General features: G+C 40.5%; 1 protein-coding gene across 1 annotated transcript; it reads left to right on the forward strand.

Moving 5' to 3' along the window:
* Positions 1-20: 20 nt before the first annotated feature.
* NFE2L3 (NFE2 like bZIP transcription factor 3) lies at positions 21-17,560 on the forward strand. Its single transcript, XM_057365474.1, has 4 exons — positions 21-74; positions 11,380-11,484; positions 12,354-12,437; positions 14,781-17,560. The coding sequence occupies exons 1-4, from the start codon at positions 66-68 to the stop codon at positions 15,990-15,992; spliced, it is 1,410 nt and encodes a 469-aa protein (XP_057221457.1). The 5' UTR covers positions 21-65; the 3' UTR covers positions 15,993-17,560.
* Positions 17,561-19,438: the final 1,878 nt, after the last annotated feature.

Consider the following 19,438-nt stretch of genomic DNA (forward strand, 5'->3'; position numbering starts at 1 on the left):
CCCGCCCCGCCGCGGGAGGAGGATGGGGCGGTGGCAGTGGCGGCCCCGGCGGAGGCGGCTGCCCCATGGCGGAGGTAAGCGAGCTGCGGGCGGCCCCGGGGCGGCGGAGGCGAGGGCGGCCCCGGCCGGGCACCGGCAGCCGGCTCGGGCGAGCACCGGGGCGAGCGGGCGGTCTGGGATGTCTGTGCGGGGCGAGCGGTGGGACGGAAAGGAGGACGCTTCTGAGCTAGGCACCGTCCCAAAGAGAGAAAGGGACACACAGGTCCGGGGTTTGCGGGGCTGGCCCGTGCCCTGCCCGTGTCCCGGGCGGCGGGGCCGTGCCGCGGAGCAGCCTCKGCTAACGGAGCGACCCGCGGAGTGTCCCGCTACCGGAGCGGGGTCGGCTCCGCAGAGCTGCCCTGTCCCCGGCACACGCCGGGCCCCAGCGCCGCTGTCACCTGCCAGGCAGGGGTGTAAGGCCGGGACGGACAGTTCTGCTTGGCATTTCCTCCGGCATCGCCTGTTTTCTTCGTGTGGGCATACAGGCATCTCAGGAGTATCCCGCAATTTCTCCATAATGTATCACATAGAGCACCCCTCACCTGGGCGCAGGGCACGTGTGTGTTCTAGTCGGTAACTACACTTGCCAGGCACATTTCTTACGTGTAGAAGGTCTTACTGTGCCATGGCTAACTTCCGGGCTCGTTTTATCTGCCCTCTGTTATCAGCGCGGCAATTTGAAAAATCCACGTGAGGCAGTAAGGACCCAGCAGTGATGACCAATTTCTTATTGATTCGCGCTGCATGCAGTCCGGACTGTTCTTCTGTCTGCTCGCACCCGCTCAGATCCCGAGCTGAACGAAGCTGAAGAGCTGTGCACAGCTGTAGATCCAAGGTGTGGCTGTCGCCAAGCCACTCAGCTACTGGCTTTTCTCAGTTGAGTTGCTATTGGGAATAGAGTTTCATTGCTTCCTGCACAGTTTATGATCTGGGACTTTTGTGGTGCACTTCACAGATACAAAAGATACAGGAATGCCAAGATGGTGGGTTTGTGAYCCTGATGTTCAGTACATTTTGAAATACCAAGCTGAACTATCAACATTTTTCAAGCTGCTTTTGAACAATTGTGAATAGCTGGTTCCTAAGAATTGATGGACCAGCATCAACTGATAATTGTTAAATTTGTCTTGCATGGTAGATTTTCTTTTTCTTTTTAAATTTTCTTTTTCTTTCTTTTTTTTTTTTCTTTTTCCCTATTTCCCCATTTGTTAACTTGGTTATTTTTGTAAAGTAGTTGCAAAACTAGTTTCAACACCCTGACTGTAAGGGATGACTCTTTTTTGTGGAGAGAAGATGATTCATTTCTTTGCTAACTGTAGGTCTGGGCCTCTCTCTTACACACATTTAAGTAAAATAATGATTGGAGCAAGATAAGGCAGCGTGCAGTTCTTGAACTAAAATGTAAAAGGACATCCATGTGGAAACCCCCATGTCTCTTCTACCAGACTTCTTTTGAAGCACACAGCAGATCCAAAACATGAAACACAGATCAAAAACTAGATCTTTGTTTTAAAGGTGACCTTTAGTAGGTTTGACTGAGTCTACTTATGCTGTCAAAATGTTATTGTAATAGTTTAATGGATTCCAGAGTGGTTCAGCTGATTTATAACCTTCAATTTGTCTTCTGTAAAAATAGATTTGAGCTATTTTTAGCATTTCTCTTATCCACACTASACCAGGACAAGAAGTCTGTGTAAACAGATGGAAGTATTTGGGTTTTTTCTGCTTGGTATTGTGTGGCATCATGAAAAGTTTGCAGCTAGATTTATCCACCCCTAGATTAATTTTGTTCACTGGTCTCGAGTCCCTGCTGAGAACATTGCCAGCAACACAATGCAAGCTGTTGGTCCTCATCCTTAGAGATCTGGCACTTAAAACCACTCTTGAAGACAACTGCAAATGAAAAAGAAAATTAATTCAGTGGCCAAAGCATGCTGTTGGAGYATGCTAAAGTGCGGGGGTTTGCCTGTTTTTCTGCCCTGTGCTGAGTTGCAGTGTTACAGCAGCCTGAGCACTTTGGCTTTGACAGGAGTAAGGCTGCCAGGTGGGTTCCCACACTCAGCTTGCTGCCCAGCAGTCYGGGATCAGCCCTAACCTTTGTATTCACTATATTCCTAGCAAACTATTTTATTCAGTTCATTTCTGTAATCAAACATAGGCCTGCTGATGAAATTTAAACCCCACAATAGTTTATTGCCTTAGTAATAAAAACAAAAARATGTATTTCCTCTGAAATTCACCTTTTAGTGGAGAAAATAATGAAATCGTCTCAGTGACTTGTTACTCATTTTCTTAAATGGAAGTGTTTAACAGGACCAGGGACAAAAGTGTTTGTACCACTGCAGATTCTGCATTAAAAAAGGAGTTTTGTTCCAAGTCCTGCCCTGTCTGTCCTGCCCTGTCCTGCATTCCCTACAGCAGATTAAAGCAGGTGGTTGGTAGCTGTGCCCTATGGCTCAGGGCATTAGTTTAATGCCTCTGTATTGTTCTGATCTGGATCAGATAGAAAATAAAAGCTTGTAGGTTTCATTCAAGACTGGGACTAAGGCACCAGGATTCTTCCCTGAGAACCAGACATTTAGAGGAAAATAAATAAAAAAGCAATTTGCTTTGAACATTTGCTTTGAATAACTGGAAAAAACATGCATCAGTTCATGCAAGGAAATGGATTAATTTCTGTAGTAATGAAAGGTGGGGATTCAGGCCCTACCTCTTTGCAGAACACCTGAGATAAAAAAGTTCAGGCTCCAATGGCATGTTTGCTAAGGAAACAGAGAAAAAGCCTAAGAGCAAACCAGGTCTTTTCTTCAGGATGATTATTTCTTGTGCTGTTTTTTTCTTCCCAGATCCAACAGTGTTTGTGCTGCACCTAGTCTTTCTCTTTGCAGTTAGCTGAAAAAAGAGATTGCTGYCCTAGTTGTTTTTTTTTTTTAAGGAAGGATTTATAATGGGAGCAYCACTTGCTCCTTGATTTTTAGCACCTGTTTGAATGCTGACTTCCCCATTGAACAGAGGATGTCTAACATTTTATGGCCTACTCACACAAGTAGGTCACAGTGAGTTACTCACATGGATAAAGTTGGGCATGTCTRCTTATTTTTCCCCAATATGGTGGTAAATAATTATTGGATTGCTCAAGGAAAGTGCTTATTTTAAGGAAAACTAAAATTGAAACTTAGGGAAATTTAGAGGCACTWCGTGGTTGTGTACATTTTGAAGTTTTAGGCACAGAAGAAGCTGGAAAAAAGGGGAGGGGAGGGAGGAAGACATAGCTGACTCTGGATGTAGGCTTTATATTGGTGGGGAATAGAGAGGAGCCATTCCACAGCACATAACTTGCATTACAGTCCATGCCCCACTCTGCCAACTGCGTTTTTCTTTGGTTTCTCAATGTAACACTGCCCCAACAACACTTCTGAAAGCTCTTACACTGAGCCCTAAGCCCATATGAAAAACGAATGAGACACATTTTCCAAAACACCTCAAAAACTGTGTGTAGGGAAATGGGAGCCTCAGTGCTGCAAGGTGCACCATAAATCCTATATATATGGTCACAGTACTCGCAAACACAGAGAAAGTCTCAAGAAGTTTGACATACAACACCTGAAGGTCTTGCAAGGGTTCAGAACTACTCGATTCAGTGGTTTTCTTTTCCCTTTCTTTTTTGTACATCAGTATTTCTATGTGTGCAGTTACGTGTTTATGTATGTAYGTAGACATTTGAAGAAAGGGAGTTTTAAAACTCATTGGGTTCTTTATCTTTTACAGAATATAWAAGGGAAAATATTTAGATTAGCAAGAATGGACTGTATAGCTCTTCAGCATTTTCTCTGTGTAATTTTACAGTGAAAATGTTCTTTCCAAATCACGTGAACCCCGAGCACTGATGCTGCCCATGCCRGCAGAAGAGGCAATGCCTGAATGAGAGCAGGACTTGCTGTTCTGGGWCATTGCACTGCATGTGAAACAAGCTGCAGCTCAGGATGGGACAGAGAAGGAAGGTTCTGCTCCCACACAAGTCAAGTACATTTGTTACATCTGAATATATTGCATTCTTTTGACAGATCTTTGAGGCCCTTCTCAAGAGCTGAATTTCTGCCCTTGATTAAACAACACCTGCTCTAATTACTAATTAACAGCATAACAATGCTGTTGTTTATGAATTGTGAAATTTAAGGAAGAAGATGCATAGTGGATAATTTGTTTGTACTGTTGTCTCTGTGTTACTGTTTAGAAAGGGCAGTTTGAGTCAGGTTATGTAAAGCCTCATACAGGCATAGTTCTTTGAACACTGTCAGAGGCAGTGTTCCATGACATTAAAGCCCTGGAAGGGGGGAATCCATCCCAGACTTTGAGCACTTTGAGCAATTTGAAGTATTTATATTGAATGAAAATAATTTGAGTTATGGTGTCAAAGTTTGGTAAAGTACAAGTTAAGTAGGAACCAGGTAGGCTTTTCTCTGAAGGTTTTYTCTCCAAAGGCTTCTTCTCTAGTCCATTTGAGAGCTTCCCACTGAAGCTGTGTGCTTAACTTACACAACATATTTCAAATTATTCCTTTCTTTTTTTCTGTTGAATTCATTGAGCAGAGGACATGGCTGTGGAGGGACATCTGCGAACAGGTAAATGGGCTAGGTCCTTGCTTGTTAGCCCTTACCTATTAGCTGGGATGGCCCTTACCTATGAGCCAGAAATTCCTTCTTTAGTGAGGAGGTGGGGGAAGGACCTCATGGTGTTCAGATAGAGGTGGGCTAAGAGAAGAACCTCAAACTTAGTCTTGAAAGGGTTTGAAAAAGACAAGTCRAAGGAATTTTCAGGAGTGGCATTAGAGGGAGTTAGGGTTGTGGTGCAGGGCTGACACACACCAGCATTTTCCTGYTCTCTGGAGAGTGGCCAAGGTATTCCCACTGTGGGGGGTGCATGGAAAGTGCATGTGAAGGTAGATGAGGAGAATAGCAGGCATAAAGAAGGAAGAATTAGAGCGTGGTAAATGTGCAAAATRGAAAAGGAATTACACAGAGTGTCAGAGGGAAGGGGAAGATACTGRAATGCTAGAGGAGCTRGTGTCAAACCATGGCTTTTATTCAGAGCTGTGAGTTGGCTGGCATTTGGTATTGCAAAGACTCTGGTAGCTGGGGAAATCTGGGAGTTGGATACCTGAGAAAGTGTGTTTGCCTGGGAGGACTCAAGTGGAAGATATCTGGAACCAAACTGTGGACAAAGTTTTATCTGAAAGGGTGGTCCCTGGGTGTTTTTATGTCTATTCAGTAGTGACTACAACATACCAACAAGGGTACAACCAATCTATGGTAAAAGTAGAGCAGGAAGGGAAGGAAATGTCTTACAGCACCCCGGTGTCAAGTAGTTCACTGACCACAAAAGAAAGCATCTTGGGGCACCAGACATATGGGGATTTTTTTTTTTTTTTTTTTTTTGTTTTTTTTTTTTTTTTTTTTTTTTTGGGGGGGTTTTGTTTATTTGTTTGTTGGGGACAGTTTTGAGGGGGTGCAGGGGGAGCATTGTTTTGGGGGTTTTTTACTGTGCTCGGTCTGAAAGAGTGACTGAATAAATGTAATTACCTTCCCTGCATTTACTGTCAGGGATACTGCATACTTTACTGATACTGAAATTGACTAGAAAACAAACTTTCTATCCTAATTTGAAGTATTAGAAAGCAGGAACTTTTTATTCTCAGTGCACTGAACACTCAGAGGACATCTCCTCTAATTGGGTGTGTCAAGAAACTTTCCGACAAGGTATATATTCCATTCTGACCATGACATTCATCACAGTGTACTTCCTAGCTAATACATAATCATCACTTTTCCCAGAACTAATTTGCATGCMTCTGGCTCTTACTGGAAGTCCTTTTAKGGTCCCAGAGGGCTGTTTGAGGGGGTCTCTGGTGGTTGTACTCACTGTGTGTCTCCAACATAACAGATGACCTGGCCTTGAATTTCTCTCAGGGCATGTGCTGTTGCTTCTTGTTACAAGGCTTTGCCACAAAAGCCACTGTATTCCTCATTATCTGTTTATCCACTGGTTGCAGCTGCATTTAAGCATCCTGTGTGTCTACTCTTGCCTTCTTTTATCTATTTTGCTAGTTAGCCTTTAAGCTCTGTTTAGCAACTCTGAGGGGAACTGAAAATTTCTACTCTCCATGTTGTCTGTCTGGTGGAAAACATCAGCTCAGGACCAAATGGCTGGAGTGTGAGTCTCTGGTGTATATTTTAGAAGTGGTTTAAAAAGCTCATTTTAAAGAGGGTATTGAGCTGTTTTCAGCATAAAAAAACTGATGCTTGAATTGAAAGCAGTGACAATAGTGTTGGTCTCTGTGTCTTCAAGTTGTACCTGTCTCTGGCTCCGTTTGGGGAGTAGGTTGGTGTTGATTCTGTGCAGTAACAGAGTGCACAGTCTGTGTTTGTGGTTGTAGCTGACACAGCTGCCCCATGCTATCTAAAACCCTGAAATGCATGTGCTTAGAGAGGTGCTGCCATCTCACTGGGGGGCTCTCACAGGGACTGTTTGGTGGCAGCCCAGATGGAACTATCAGGATTTAGAGTAGGTATGTCATAAACATTTGACAGGTGCCACATTTGGAGTCACGTCTATGAGTGAATTTGATTCGCTCAATTGCATTGCTTAGCTAGTATGGTTTGTTACCATTTTTAAGCCTAGCCATATATAACATAAAAGTTACTTTGATACTTGGTGTTTCTATCCACCATTCCACCCTCCACATGTCCTAAAACCTGGCTGCATTTCAAAACATAAAGCACTCTTCTGTTCTGGTGTTTTCAGGATATTTTAGGGCTTATTATGAATACAGAGAAGCAGCAAGAAATATTTTTCTTTCTTTTTTCTTACCTATTAAGTAGATAACACTTTGTAAGATTACCATCACATATTTAAAGTACACAGGCAAAGAGCAAGATCACTAAATTTAAGAGCTAAACAATATCTGTTATGCATCATTATATTTAATGATTGATTGTATTTAATCCTACAAAGTAGTAAAGTGAAACTCCTGGTTATGTTACTAGAAGCTGTTTTGCTTAACTTCTGGTATTGTGCAAATCTTAAGGAGCATCCCAGCACAAACCATTCTGTGATTCTTTTCTGGAGATGCTACTTAATTATTCAAAAGAGCACCAGGCCTTTGYCACATCTTTTCAGCTGGTAACAAGGAGAGGACTGGTTCTACAGAGAAGCAATGCAGTTAGTAAGGGAGAAGGGACCAAAGTTTGGAAAAAAATGTCTCAAAGGTTAATGACATCAATGGAGCAGTTTTGAACTTAACGACTAAAATAAAGAGAGCATAACATCGAGTAATTAGAAGATARCTCCTGAACAGGATACATGAGTAATCAGCACCAAAAAAAAAAGTCMTTTCGCAAATGAKTGTGGTCATGTACCTAGTGCTGGGATATTTGTACTGATAACTCAGRATCTGACTGCAGTGAAACAGCTTTCCAGGGGTAGGAACCTCCTGCCTCTCAGTGCTGTCCCAGGCAAACCACCCTGTCTGCTCTGCTCTCTTCCAGCAAGACCTTTGTGTTACTCCTTGTTTAAATATTTCTATCCACTTGTAGCCCTGAGTTGTGTAGTTTTAGTCCTGTATGCCRACTGCACACAGATCAATAGCTGAAAACAGCTTGATTATGCTTTCTGCTGCTTCTTCAGAGAGATCTTGTACACCCATCCAATACACCACAGTAGACCTGTTTGTATTTCGGTGTCATTATGGGTTCTGCTCYCTATATATTCTTCTATGGACAGCAAATAATACATGGGTGTAGGAAGCAAGGGGAGGAGATACGTGGAGGGATAGTTTGATGTACAGTACACTCAGTTCATGCTGAGATCAATACTCTAATTTTCTTCATTTGGAAACTGAAGGCTCTATTTTTAACATAGAGTACAAAACTCTGGAAACCTGCCAGAGGAGGCAGCATGCTTCCAATTAAGAGTAGGCCAGGCCACCCACAAAGTCCTACTTTCWCTAACTTCCACACTGATATTTGGCCCTCCCTAAGTAGCAGATTTGCCATAAACTACTATTTTTCATATTCCAAAGACTGACAAACTGAAATCTATAACTGACCTGTGGTAAGCTGTACCTTAAGGAAATGGCAGGTAAAGTCCAGTCCTCCACACACAAAGCTGGTGAATAATTGAGTAAATTGGACTCAGCCTCAGTGTGTTCTTAAATGCAACTGAAATGAATAAATTTTGGAATTTATCTGGAGTCTGCATTCATTTTTATGTATCTTTTAAGAAACAAWTATGCCTGACTATTTTCTCTACTCAGCCAAAGGCGGTGTCCTGGTTCCCCTTAATTTCCAGGCTGAGAGCCACCTACTGCACAACAGGGTCACCATTTTRTCTACAGGACTCTTTGGCTKAAGCACAGAATGGAGCTCAGAATCTCCCTCTGATCTTTGCAAAGGCAAAAAGGTTCTGGTTGATTTCCATGTAGAGAGTTTCACTGAAATTATCCCATAGGTGAAAATTGGCAATGTGGAATATCTTACATTTGCTGTGTCTGTACTACCATTGTTGTGAAAAGCTGGCTACAGGACCATGATCCTTCAGAAATTGCTCTGGTACTGGTGAAAACAGATTTTTTTCAAAGGGTGGATGACATTATTACAGCAATAATAATTGCTTTGAGCAGCCATGAGCATATTTTAATACAGTCTGCCACACGGTGCAGCGTTGTTAATCTCTCTCAGAAGAGATGACACATTGCCTTTGGTAAACTACAGGAATGGGCATGACTGAGATGAGATGACAAATATGAGACCCTGCTTTCCTCCCTTYCCCACTGGCACCTCTGCTCCATTCACATCAGCGGGAGCTCTGTGCAGAGATCAGGGGGGAGATTCTGAGCTCCATTCTGTGCTTAAGCCAARGAGTTCTGCAGGCAAATGGTGCAGAATCCTGTCATGCAGTAGGTGGCTCTCAGTATGGAAATTAATTAATGTACCAAGACACCCTCTATGGCTGAGTAGAGGAAATATGGAAATTAAGGGTACCAAGACACCCTCTATAGCTGAGTAGAGGAAATAGTCAGGCATATTTGCTTCTTAAAAGATATATAAAAATAAACGCAGACTCCAGATAAATTCCGAAATTTGTAGTCAGAAATATTCCTGCGCGGTCAACAGTTTTATACATTGATAAGAAAAGACCTGAAAATTCAGTTGTCTTTTTGACATCCTGGGGAATTAAATCCATGACAGTTTTCACAAATTTCTATGAACTTTARGAGCATTTTGGTTCCCTTCAGAAAGGAGATGTTCCATCAGGCACATCAGAAATTGAGTTCTCCTCACAGTGGCCTTGGGAAGGACCATCTCCATTGTAGACTTTAGCAGAGGAGCATCATCCACAGTCAGATTTCCACTGTAAGCAAGTTGAACTGCAAGRATTTCTTGAATGATCTGTGGGACACATCATGGGCTTGGCCCAAAGTTAACCCAAGTTTTGCTTTTCCCTGGCAGGGGAATAGGTTTATATCTCTGGAAATGTTTAAAGGAACAATGAAGTTGTCACTCATAAATTCTGTATTRAAACCCAGTGCTTGCAGTTCATTTTTTTGAGGYATCACATTATAGATATCATATTTYTAACTGTTTCCTGCATTTGCCTCCYCTGCAGCTAGGAGAATAATGAATTTGCTGTGTTATTCAGGAGCTGAATGCTCTGCCACAGCAGCAGCTTTCCACTTGGCTCCAGAGGAGCTGCTTAAGGTCTTCAATTGCAGTTGTCCTTGACTTTGTATCCACTTTTGATGATGATTAACTTTATTATTTAGAATGATTAACAGGTGATATTAATTGGACAAATATTAGGTTGGTTCTCTCTAAAACTGTAAATTTGTTTTCTCATATTTGGCAATAAAAATTAATCTGGTCATTTCCAAAAGAACAGCTGACAAAGAAGACATAATGTATTGGAATAGAACTTCTAATGACTAGAAACTGTCAGATATCATTGAAGGAAAGTCCCTCTTACATCAGTGACAGATGAGCGCCCTGTAGATGTATTTGTTTTCACTAATGGCTATTTATAAAGCTAAAGTTCTCTTCCAATCTTGAAAAGAATGTACAGAAAAACTGAAAGCTAACAAAAAAAATCAGTTTAAAATAAAAATTTAAACTAAGTAAGCTAACTAAATAAAATTTAATTTTCATATTTTTAAATATTTAAATAGAATGTACAAAATTGACAATAATATTAATTTATATTAAAGTTCTATTTAATTTTACTCGAGTCCTGGTTTTAAACTTTTTACATTTTCTTTTAAATGTGTTTCGTATGAAGCAACAATTTAAAAACTTCTGTATGTTTTGATGACTATTACAACTGCAGGTTTTATATGGTTTATACTTTCATAACAAACCKCTATAAAGAAAATCTCTTGATATTTTTAGAACCAAACACTATCTTATTAAATTCCCTGCTGTTGAAAACTTGTCTTTTATGCTCTTGCCAGAGCATTTTGATGGAGGTATATGGAACTAATGCAGTGTGGACACTTGGTTTTCTGACTGCCATTCCACTGAGCTTTGCATTTTAATAACATAGACTTGCCCTGCAAAAACTGAAATATCAAAGTTTTTTTTTAATATAAATATGCACTTTTAAAAACTATAAATTAGCATTGATTTATTCTTACTCTAGCTATACTCCAGTCTTATCATCAGAATTCCTGCCTGTTTATTATATGTGACTGTAGATAAAACAAAATTTGAAAATTGCTTCTGAAGCCCCTAAATTTGAATAACTTCATCACTGGAGATTAAAAAAYACCATCATTTGCATTAATGAGAATGGGAAATGTCTACATGGAAGTGATGGGAAACAGAGTTGCTATTACAATACAGGCAAGCAGGGGTATTGCTAACTGRCCATGTATAATTGCCTATTTTAGGAGTCCATCACTGAGTATGTATCTGGCTTAGATGTGTTGTTGTGAAAAGGCATCCAAAAGACACTGATAATTCAAACTTTTCATGGAATCACATCATGGTTCTTTGTCTCCTTTAGAAGAATTTGTCTCCTTAAGAAGAATTCCATTGTCCATTTCTGCTGCAGATGGGTTCAGTGCCTGGGAACTGAAACAGGAGGYGATGGCTGCCCCCCTGAACTGACACTGGTCTCATTCTGCCCCCAGAGTCTGCACACTCAGTTCATCCCCATGACCTGTTCAGTGCATATTTTATTTGACATGATAATTTTATTATCACTATATTTAAAAAAAAAAAAAGATCATTTTAAAGATAAATTTTGACAGCATGCTGTGTAATAGAACTGCTTTATTTGTGTCTCCAGGATGTTGACCTGAAAGCATGTCAGGAAGCTTTGGATGATTGCTGTCCACATCGAGGAGATGATCAGCTGGAACTGCAAGAGGAGGAGGAGAAAGACATTAATCAAGTAAGTGATGGGAAGAAGGGGAAACTGAAGAGGAAGTGAGGGAGGATATAGGACATATCACTAAAATAAATAGTAGTGAAAAGAAATGCAGTGAWAWGTTTTGAAAGGAATAATTTATTTCCTCTTTTTATTTGAAGTGTCCCTTGCCAGGGAAGGAAAGGAATGATCACTTCAGACAATACTTCGTGAATGACGCCCTTGTACACATTTTTGAAAACTGCCTCCTCCCCTCAATTCCCCACTATTGTTTGTGTAGTTGAAATACTCTAAAGTCGACAGAAAACAGTTGYAACTAACCATTTCTCAATTTGAATGTATTTTTTCCATTGTGAAGGGGTTGTGCTTGTGGGAAAGGATTTTTTTTGCTTACAAACACTACCAACATGGATGCTAAATTATACTGCTCTCACCTTTTATGTAAAGCTCGATGCTCAGATGTAGAATTACATTTGGGACGTGGGACTGTTCAGTATTTTTCTCTCTGAGATCTACAATGAAAAGGGCACTCCGTTTTCTTCAGACCTTGTGGGAGCTGAGAACATCTGATCCAGGTGTCTTGCCAGCCTCTCTATTTGCCGCTTCCCTGAGAGCTTGGCTTTGGAAAAATACTTGGTTTTTTCCGCACTGGTGGGAGGTATGGCTTCAGAGGAAAGCCCAGTTCTGCTATTGTGGGCAGCRTAGGGATTTTCAGGCCATGGAGCTSTTCTGCTCCTTTTAGCAACATGTCATCTCCCATCAGGATGAAGATTTGTTGGTGGGCTCAGCAGCAGTATTGCACTGTGCTCTGTTTCCCCTCAGACTTTGATTTTTACCTCCTTTTATGTAAAATAACTGTGCTTTTTAACACGTTTCTCTTTCTTTTGTCACAGAGCAACTGCAACCATGTAGATTCCCTTCTCTCCTTAGAGGGTTATTTACAGCTTCTGTCATCACAGGTGGAAAACATGCTAGAGGTAAATGAGAAAATACAGGTATTGCCAGTAGATTGGAATACAGTCAGCAATTACTAGATAATGAYTTACTCTGTTTTATCAAATAGCTCAGCCTACCGCACCCACTCRGGAGCATATTAGTGAATAAATGTAGTAAAACTTACCTAAAGATGCTACTATCCACCTTTTACAGCATCTCTCTTGGCTCTACCTGAAAAATTTCTCCAGCAATCTGTCTGCTTTTTCTGTGCTTTCACTGTGTTTTTACTGTGATCTGGTGTACAGTTGGATGGAGCCACTGGACAACTTAATTAGTTCAACTAATAGTTGCCTTTCTGAAACGTAATGCCAACTTTTATTTATGCAGCAGTCTTGGTGTGTCTCTCTAGAGAAACACTGAGTTATTATACAGTAGCAGCTATTGGGCATTTGTGGTGAATTATTACAGTTGTCATAAGTATTGGATCAAGTGCTCAGAAGATTACTACCCTTAAGAACAGATCCATCTTCACTGCAAATCGGGTCAGTCAGCATTAGCAGTAAACCCTTTTTTTGTTGTTGTTTTTTTTGGCTTTTTTTTTTTAATCTTATGGCCCTCTGATACTATATTTTACTTTCTGTGTGCCTGTCTTCCCAAAAACAGTTGTTATCTTAATTGAAGTCTCCCTCTTCTCCCACAGTTCATAGCTGCAACTGTTGATGATGAAGCTACTCCCTACATTCCTTTTTTGCAATACTTCAAGGGCATCTCACTCCCCATCATAGGATACTCTTCCAGGGTCGTTAGTGTTTTCCATTTAACTTTATGTTTATCTAGTTTTAGGAATCCCTAGGTTGGATAGTACCTTCTAGACCATAAATTACCCTCCTCTTTGTTCAGCTCTGGAATTGGATTGCACACTTACAAAATGTAGAATTTCATCAGTTCTCTCCATTCTTCTCATAATTTGAAAGGAATTTGGCTGTAGTCTTTATGCAGCTATAACAATACACAGTTGCATATTTTATTTAACTTTTATTAATGCACTGCCATCTTGTGATAATCGATCTGTTGAATATAGATTGTTTCTTCCAAGTATCATGTATTTACAGTGAATGGGATTTTTTAATAGCTGACTTGCTAAGAATCATTCTTTTCAAGGGATTGGTTGAAAATATGATTTCTGTCTCACAGACTGCAGGTGGTCTAGTACAAGGTAACTCCCTAGGAGAAATAAGGCAAGACCTTCTGTTACCTGAGCTCCCATGAAGCAGAATAGAGAATTTAAGATGTTTGGTCCTTACAGTACATCATTCCTTCCCTGAATGGCAATCAGAAAGTCCTTTCCTGAAACACAGTAAGGACACTCAACTATGGAGGAATCCCAAACACTTCCTACTTGATGTATTCCAAGTAYTTTGTATCCATCTATTTTATGACTGCTCTGCCTGTCAGCAAGTGCCTGACACAACCTTGGACAGTGGCTTTGTGCTTCTAAGACCCAGCCACTATAACTCAGGTCCACAAAAGGTGGGCCCTAGTGCTACCGCAGCATTACCAGTCCAGTTTATTATTTGGATATCAGGGCCAAGGGATCATGTATCAGCTTTGGTGTTGAAAAAATATCCTGACTAGTAATCTAAAGTCAAAACATCTACCAAAGATGTGATTTGGTGGGGGCAATGTTTCCTTCAAACTGATTAGTAAAGGAGTTTATCTGAGTTTTGGATGCAACAGACCTCAGTTAAATGGAACAAAGCCACATGTGGCACCTCACAGACCCAAAAAGTTCGTAACTGTGGAATAAGTAGTGYGACTATGACAGCACAGTTTCAATGCTTTTGTCTCCCACCCCTCTTTTCTCACCACTGTCATCATTGGTTAACTTCTGCAGATGAACTATTTATCTTTAAAAAGTTCATTTTCTAACAGTTTAGCACCTTGAACCAGCTCACCCTTGAATCATCAATACCACTATCAGGGAAGGATCATGATGATTGGTCCCAGGAGGACCTTTTTCTTAGACCAGATCAGACATAATACATAGGCTATATTCTGTACACTTGGCAGCAGTCCCATTTCTACCTCTCAACACTCATCAGTCCCACACTGTCCTTTGCAAGTCCTTCTCCCATTCCTTCATCACTTTTCTTCTGCACCCTTCTTCCTGCTTCCTTTTGCCATATGCCAGTACAGATGATGCTTTGTACAGATGGGAAACAGTATTCCAAATGGCTAGAAGGAGAGTTTAACATACAAAAATTTGGCTTTAATAGAATCAAATAGTGGAATGGGAAAAAACAAATCGATCATGACTTTGTGGGTGAGGGATGTAGAAGCATTCACTTTATGAAAGATCCCATTTTTCCCCCTTAATCTTTTAGGTGAACTTACTGGAAGATATASAACTTGCTACTTCTAATAGAGGTCAAGACCCATCATCCTCACACCACAATATAAATTTGACCCAGACACTTCCAAACAGTTTCAGTCCTCCTGATGCCATGCTACTAAGAACAGATTACCCCACTCAATTAAATTCAAAGCCAAGACACTTACAAAGGCAAGAGTTTTTTCCTCAATCAAGCYCTGATATCACAAATCCAGAATCACTATGTCATGGGTCATATTTGACAGGGCTGCTTTCAGCTGCTGACCTTAGAAGTCTAACAGTCCATGATGATAATTTTGATGAAATTAAACTCATGTCTTTGGCTTTTGAGGAAGGCTTTAGTCCTGTAGAAGTTTCTCAGGTCTTTGAAGAGCCTGGCTCAGATTCGGGACTATCTTTGAATTCAAGTCACAGCACCACCTCTTACTCAGTCTGCTGTGAAGATGCTCTTGGGTACAGCAGTGGTGTTAAATCTGTTCCCTCACACGGCTTAGGAGCTGCTGGTGGCCACTGCCAAGAAAACGCTCAACAGAGCCATGTGGAATATCCAGGTGATGCAGAGTGTTCTACAGAAGCCATGCTTCAGCAGTTTCTTCATAATCACACTTACATTCAGCTGCCAAGTCAAGCAGCATCCACTCCAGAGCATCATCAACAGACGTGGATGAAGAAATCAAACGAATTAAAGGACAGGTGCCRTAATTCTACTGCTACAAACCAGAGCAGAGATGAATATTGGGCAAAGGCTCTGAGAATACCATTTTCAGTTGATGAAATTGTGAGCATGTCTGTCGACTCTTTCAAYACCGTGCTAGCAAAGAACCAGCTGACAGAAACTCAGGTATCACTTCTACGTGACATCAGACGAAGAGGAAAAAACAAGGTAGCAGCTCAAAAATGTCGTAAACGCAAATTAAATGCAATTCTCAACTTGGAAGAAGATGTGTGTAATCTCCAAACACAAAAAGAGAGTCTTAAAAAGGAGCACTCCCAGTGTAGCAAATCAATCAACCAGATAAAGCAAAAACTAAACAGCTTGTACCGTGACATTTTCAGTAGGGTGAGGGATGACCAGGGTAGACCTGTTAACCCACACCAGTATGTCATTCATTGCAGCAGCAACGGTAGTGTTTTCATAATACCCAAGCACTTGGCCAAATCTGAACAGAAACAAGATAACAGAATAGAGCAGAAACAGAAATGAAATGGCCGAAGTTCACTTAAATCACCTTCATTTTACCTGAAAGGATGGTAAGAATACTTGCGTGAAGACTAAAGGTCAGTGATTACAGCAGCTCAAACAGAAACAACTACACTTGAGGAGAAATACTGTGTTCAAGGATCTGCCAAACCCAGCCAACTGTGATCTGTTGGAAAGTCTGTGAGCTGAGGCTTCTGAAAGAGGAAATCTGTTTAGTTTTAGTTAGAATTAAAGGACCTAGACCATCTGTGTAGTGTAGCTTTATAGACCTATGTTAATACTGRTAATGGAGGCAGAGGAGCAAATGTCTGCGAAGGATAAAAGCCAACTTTAGATCAATGTTACACATGCAAGATTTTAGTCTCAAGTACTTGACTTCATACAGAAATTGACCTTATTTTATTCTTTAGCACTGAAATAAAAATGGTAGTTCTAGTGCATCTTCAATGTAAATTCACTGCAGATTTACAGTCTCAAGAGATAACTGCGTGCTTTACATTTATTCAGAAACAGCTTTGCTTTTTCTAGTTTTCCTTTGAGGAGAGCAGCCCAGRAGGCTACTGCCTTTTTCCTCACTACTTTCAGCATCATAACACCAAGCAAAGATAATCTACCACTTAATTTTACAACTCGGTCAATCTGCAAATTGATTCTGAAAARCTAGTGTCTGATTCAATAGTCTTACCTTCATCCTCTGCAACTGAATCATATTCAACTTTTTTCCACAAAAAAGACCAATGGTGAATGAGTTCCTGTTCTGTTTCCTAGTGACTGATATTTACTTGTGTACCTTCCCTTTCCCTCCCATTTTGATACCTTCCTCAAGAAGTACTAGAGTTTTTCTCTTTTGCTTTTTTAAACTAGTATTTTTAAGTGTCCAGATTTAATTTTTTTTAAATATATATTTTACCTAATCTTTAAAGTAAATTAAATTGAACCACATTCCTAGTTGTACTTGTGATTATGAGGTTACACTCTGATAGTGCTGCAAATAAAGAAGTTTTGGGTTTAACATTTATTTGTGCTATTAAAAAGAAGAAATTTTATTCACTCACTTATTCACAGCATCYTATCCTTTACTGTTCTACAGCCTGAAAAAGGTCTGCAAAGGAGAAGACCTAAAAGGCCTGTAAGGAATAAGGAAGGAATGTTCAGGTGTAACACAAATAACTATCATTAACATCTAGCTAGCAACAAATACTTTTTATTCATTTTATAACTAAACTGGGTAAAACTSGTATTTTAAAAGTTTTCATTGGTGGTCATGGCATGATGACAATGGAGCCAATTTACATTCAGGTATGTTAAAACATCACTTGTACCAAACACATTAAGAGCTACACATACAAGCAATAAAAGTTTAAATGCTGACTTGTACCTACTGAAGAAACAAACTGCCACTAGCATGTAAATCACACTGATTGCTTGCACTTATCTGTAACCCAACTGATAGTTACCAAGTGGTATTTTCTAAAAAGGGAGCACTAAGACCATGCCAAGTGCACTGAATTCTCAGTAATGGAATSAGCCTGTTTGAACCATTTGCTCAGCATTTTCTATTAAAAGATTACTTTAAATAAATGTGTGCATCTGTTCTTTACTGGCTGCACTGCAGCCTCAGATTGATCAGTGTAAATTCATAGCAGAAAGTCTCACTACTGAAGCCATGAAATGTCTTGCTGTTGGTTAAGCATCAGTGTGAGACACATCTAATGTGTATTCACATGGGATTGTCTACTAGCTAGATCACAGCTTCAGCCAAAACATGCAATAGATGTCAGATAGGTATGAATTGTGAACTTTACTTCTACTTGCAAAATAGGTACACATTCAAGTCAGCCTGACTATAATCTCTTAATTAAATGGCATAATAAATACTTTAAAGTTCATGCATTTACCCTTTGCAGAACCAGCTACTTCACTGACCATGTATGTACATTCTGATAGATAAGATTAGGCTGGTAACTGAGAAATCCAGAAAGCCGAGTATTTTTTGCTTTAGGGCCTCACACTGGGGGGGGGGAAGGGAAGGAAAAAAAGCCTAAATCTTTTGATGGCCCCTCCTTCAGTAGCAGTGCAAGTGAGCTCTGTGGATTTTTGTAAAGGCAGCTGCTAATGCAATATAGCATACACCMAGTTGAGAAACAGATACATGGTTAAATTTTAGCACATACCAAAAATACGCATGCTGTAACCCTKTCAGAACACAATCCTGATGGAAAGCATTTCCCAGAACCCAACAAACAACTCTACCCTTAGAAAACCTCTTAGGTGAAATACCAGTTTTGGGTGGACTGCAACAGTACTGATGATAGTGAGAATTAGGTCTGGATATAAGCTTTTTCAAACCATCAGCTACCTGCCCATAGGACAAAACTGAGACCAATGTCCTCTTAGTTGGAGCAGACATTGAATTTCACCTAAAAACTGTCTTTCATTGCTGCAACCAGCCTGTACTTAAAAATACCAAACACACCCAACAAAAATCCCCCAACACTGACTGATCCTGGCTATGCCTTATAGTTTYACATTCCTCAGTGATGCGTGCAGTTCAGCTAGACAGCCTGCAGCTTTTTAATGTACTTCATGTACTGGCCTTACTCCATAGTTTCAACTTCTGTACAAAAATTGAGACAGGGTACATTTGAGCTTTTCAGGTGAAACAAATTTGTAACTGAAAGGGCTGTAAAATGTGGRTTAACACCTGACTGAAGTCTATCTTGAATCATTATTCACAGATCACAATTTTAACAAAATCAAAATCCCCTGTGTACAAATCAGAAACTTCTATAGAAAGATACTGTGCAGTATCATACTCTGGAGCCAGACGAAACAAAGCCATTATGGCTGCATCCTACCTTACTACTGCAACATTGAAGCACAAGTCTCTGAAGTTAGAATGAAAACACTTTTTTTTAACCACAAAGCTGATGATTGTAAACACAGCCGTTAAGAACAGCACCAAAAAAAAACAAAAAACAAAAAACCAAACCTAAAGCAGGAGCATTCATTAAAGTACTGTTCCCATGGCAAAGGTATTAAGTAGTCGGTAACACTACATGGTAAACTGCATTTTTTATGATAGTAAGGTTAAGATTATCTGCAAGATGTTAGGAAAGGTCAGATCAAGTGTAAAGAACAGCAAGTGGTGGGGACATGAACACGCACACATACTATATTCCCCTTACTGATGGACACTTCACACTATGGAGCATTACCTGCTGGCTGCTCATGGGTCCACACCTGTTCTGAACAAACATCCAATGGAAACAGATACAAGCCGAGCACTTTATTAGACTGCAATACCCCTGTCGTGTTTTWGACATGTAAGGCTTTACATTCCCGTAGAGGCATCCTGCAAGTAACCACCCTCCCAGGTCASACAGAGCACACTGCTGAAACACTACACTTTGAATGACCACCACAGCACTGCACTGGAGTGCAGCATT

Source organism: Malurus melanocephalus, unplaced genomic scaffold (genome assembly GCF_030028575.1).
Source record: "Malurus melanocephalus ecotype Western Australia unplaced genomic scaffold, MMel_1.1 scaffold_53, whole genome shotgun sequence".
NCBI classification, from domain to species: domain Eukaryota; kingdom Metazoa; phylum Chordata; class Aves; order Passeriformes; family Maluridae; genus Malurus; species Malurus melanocephalus.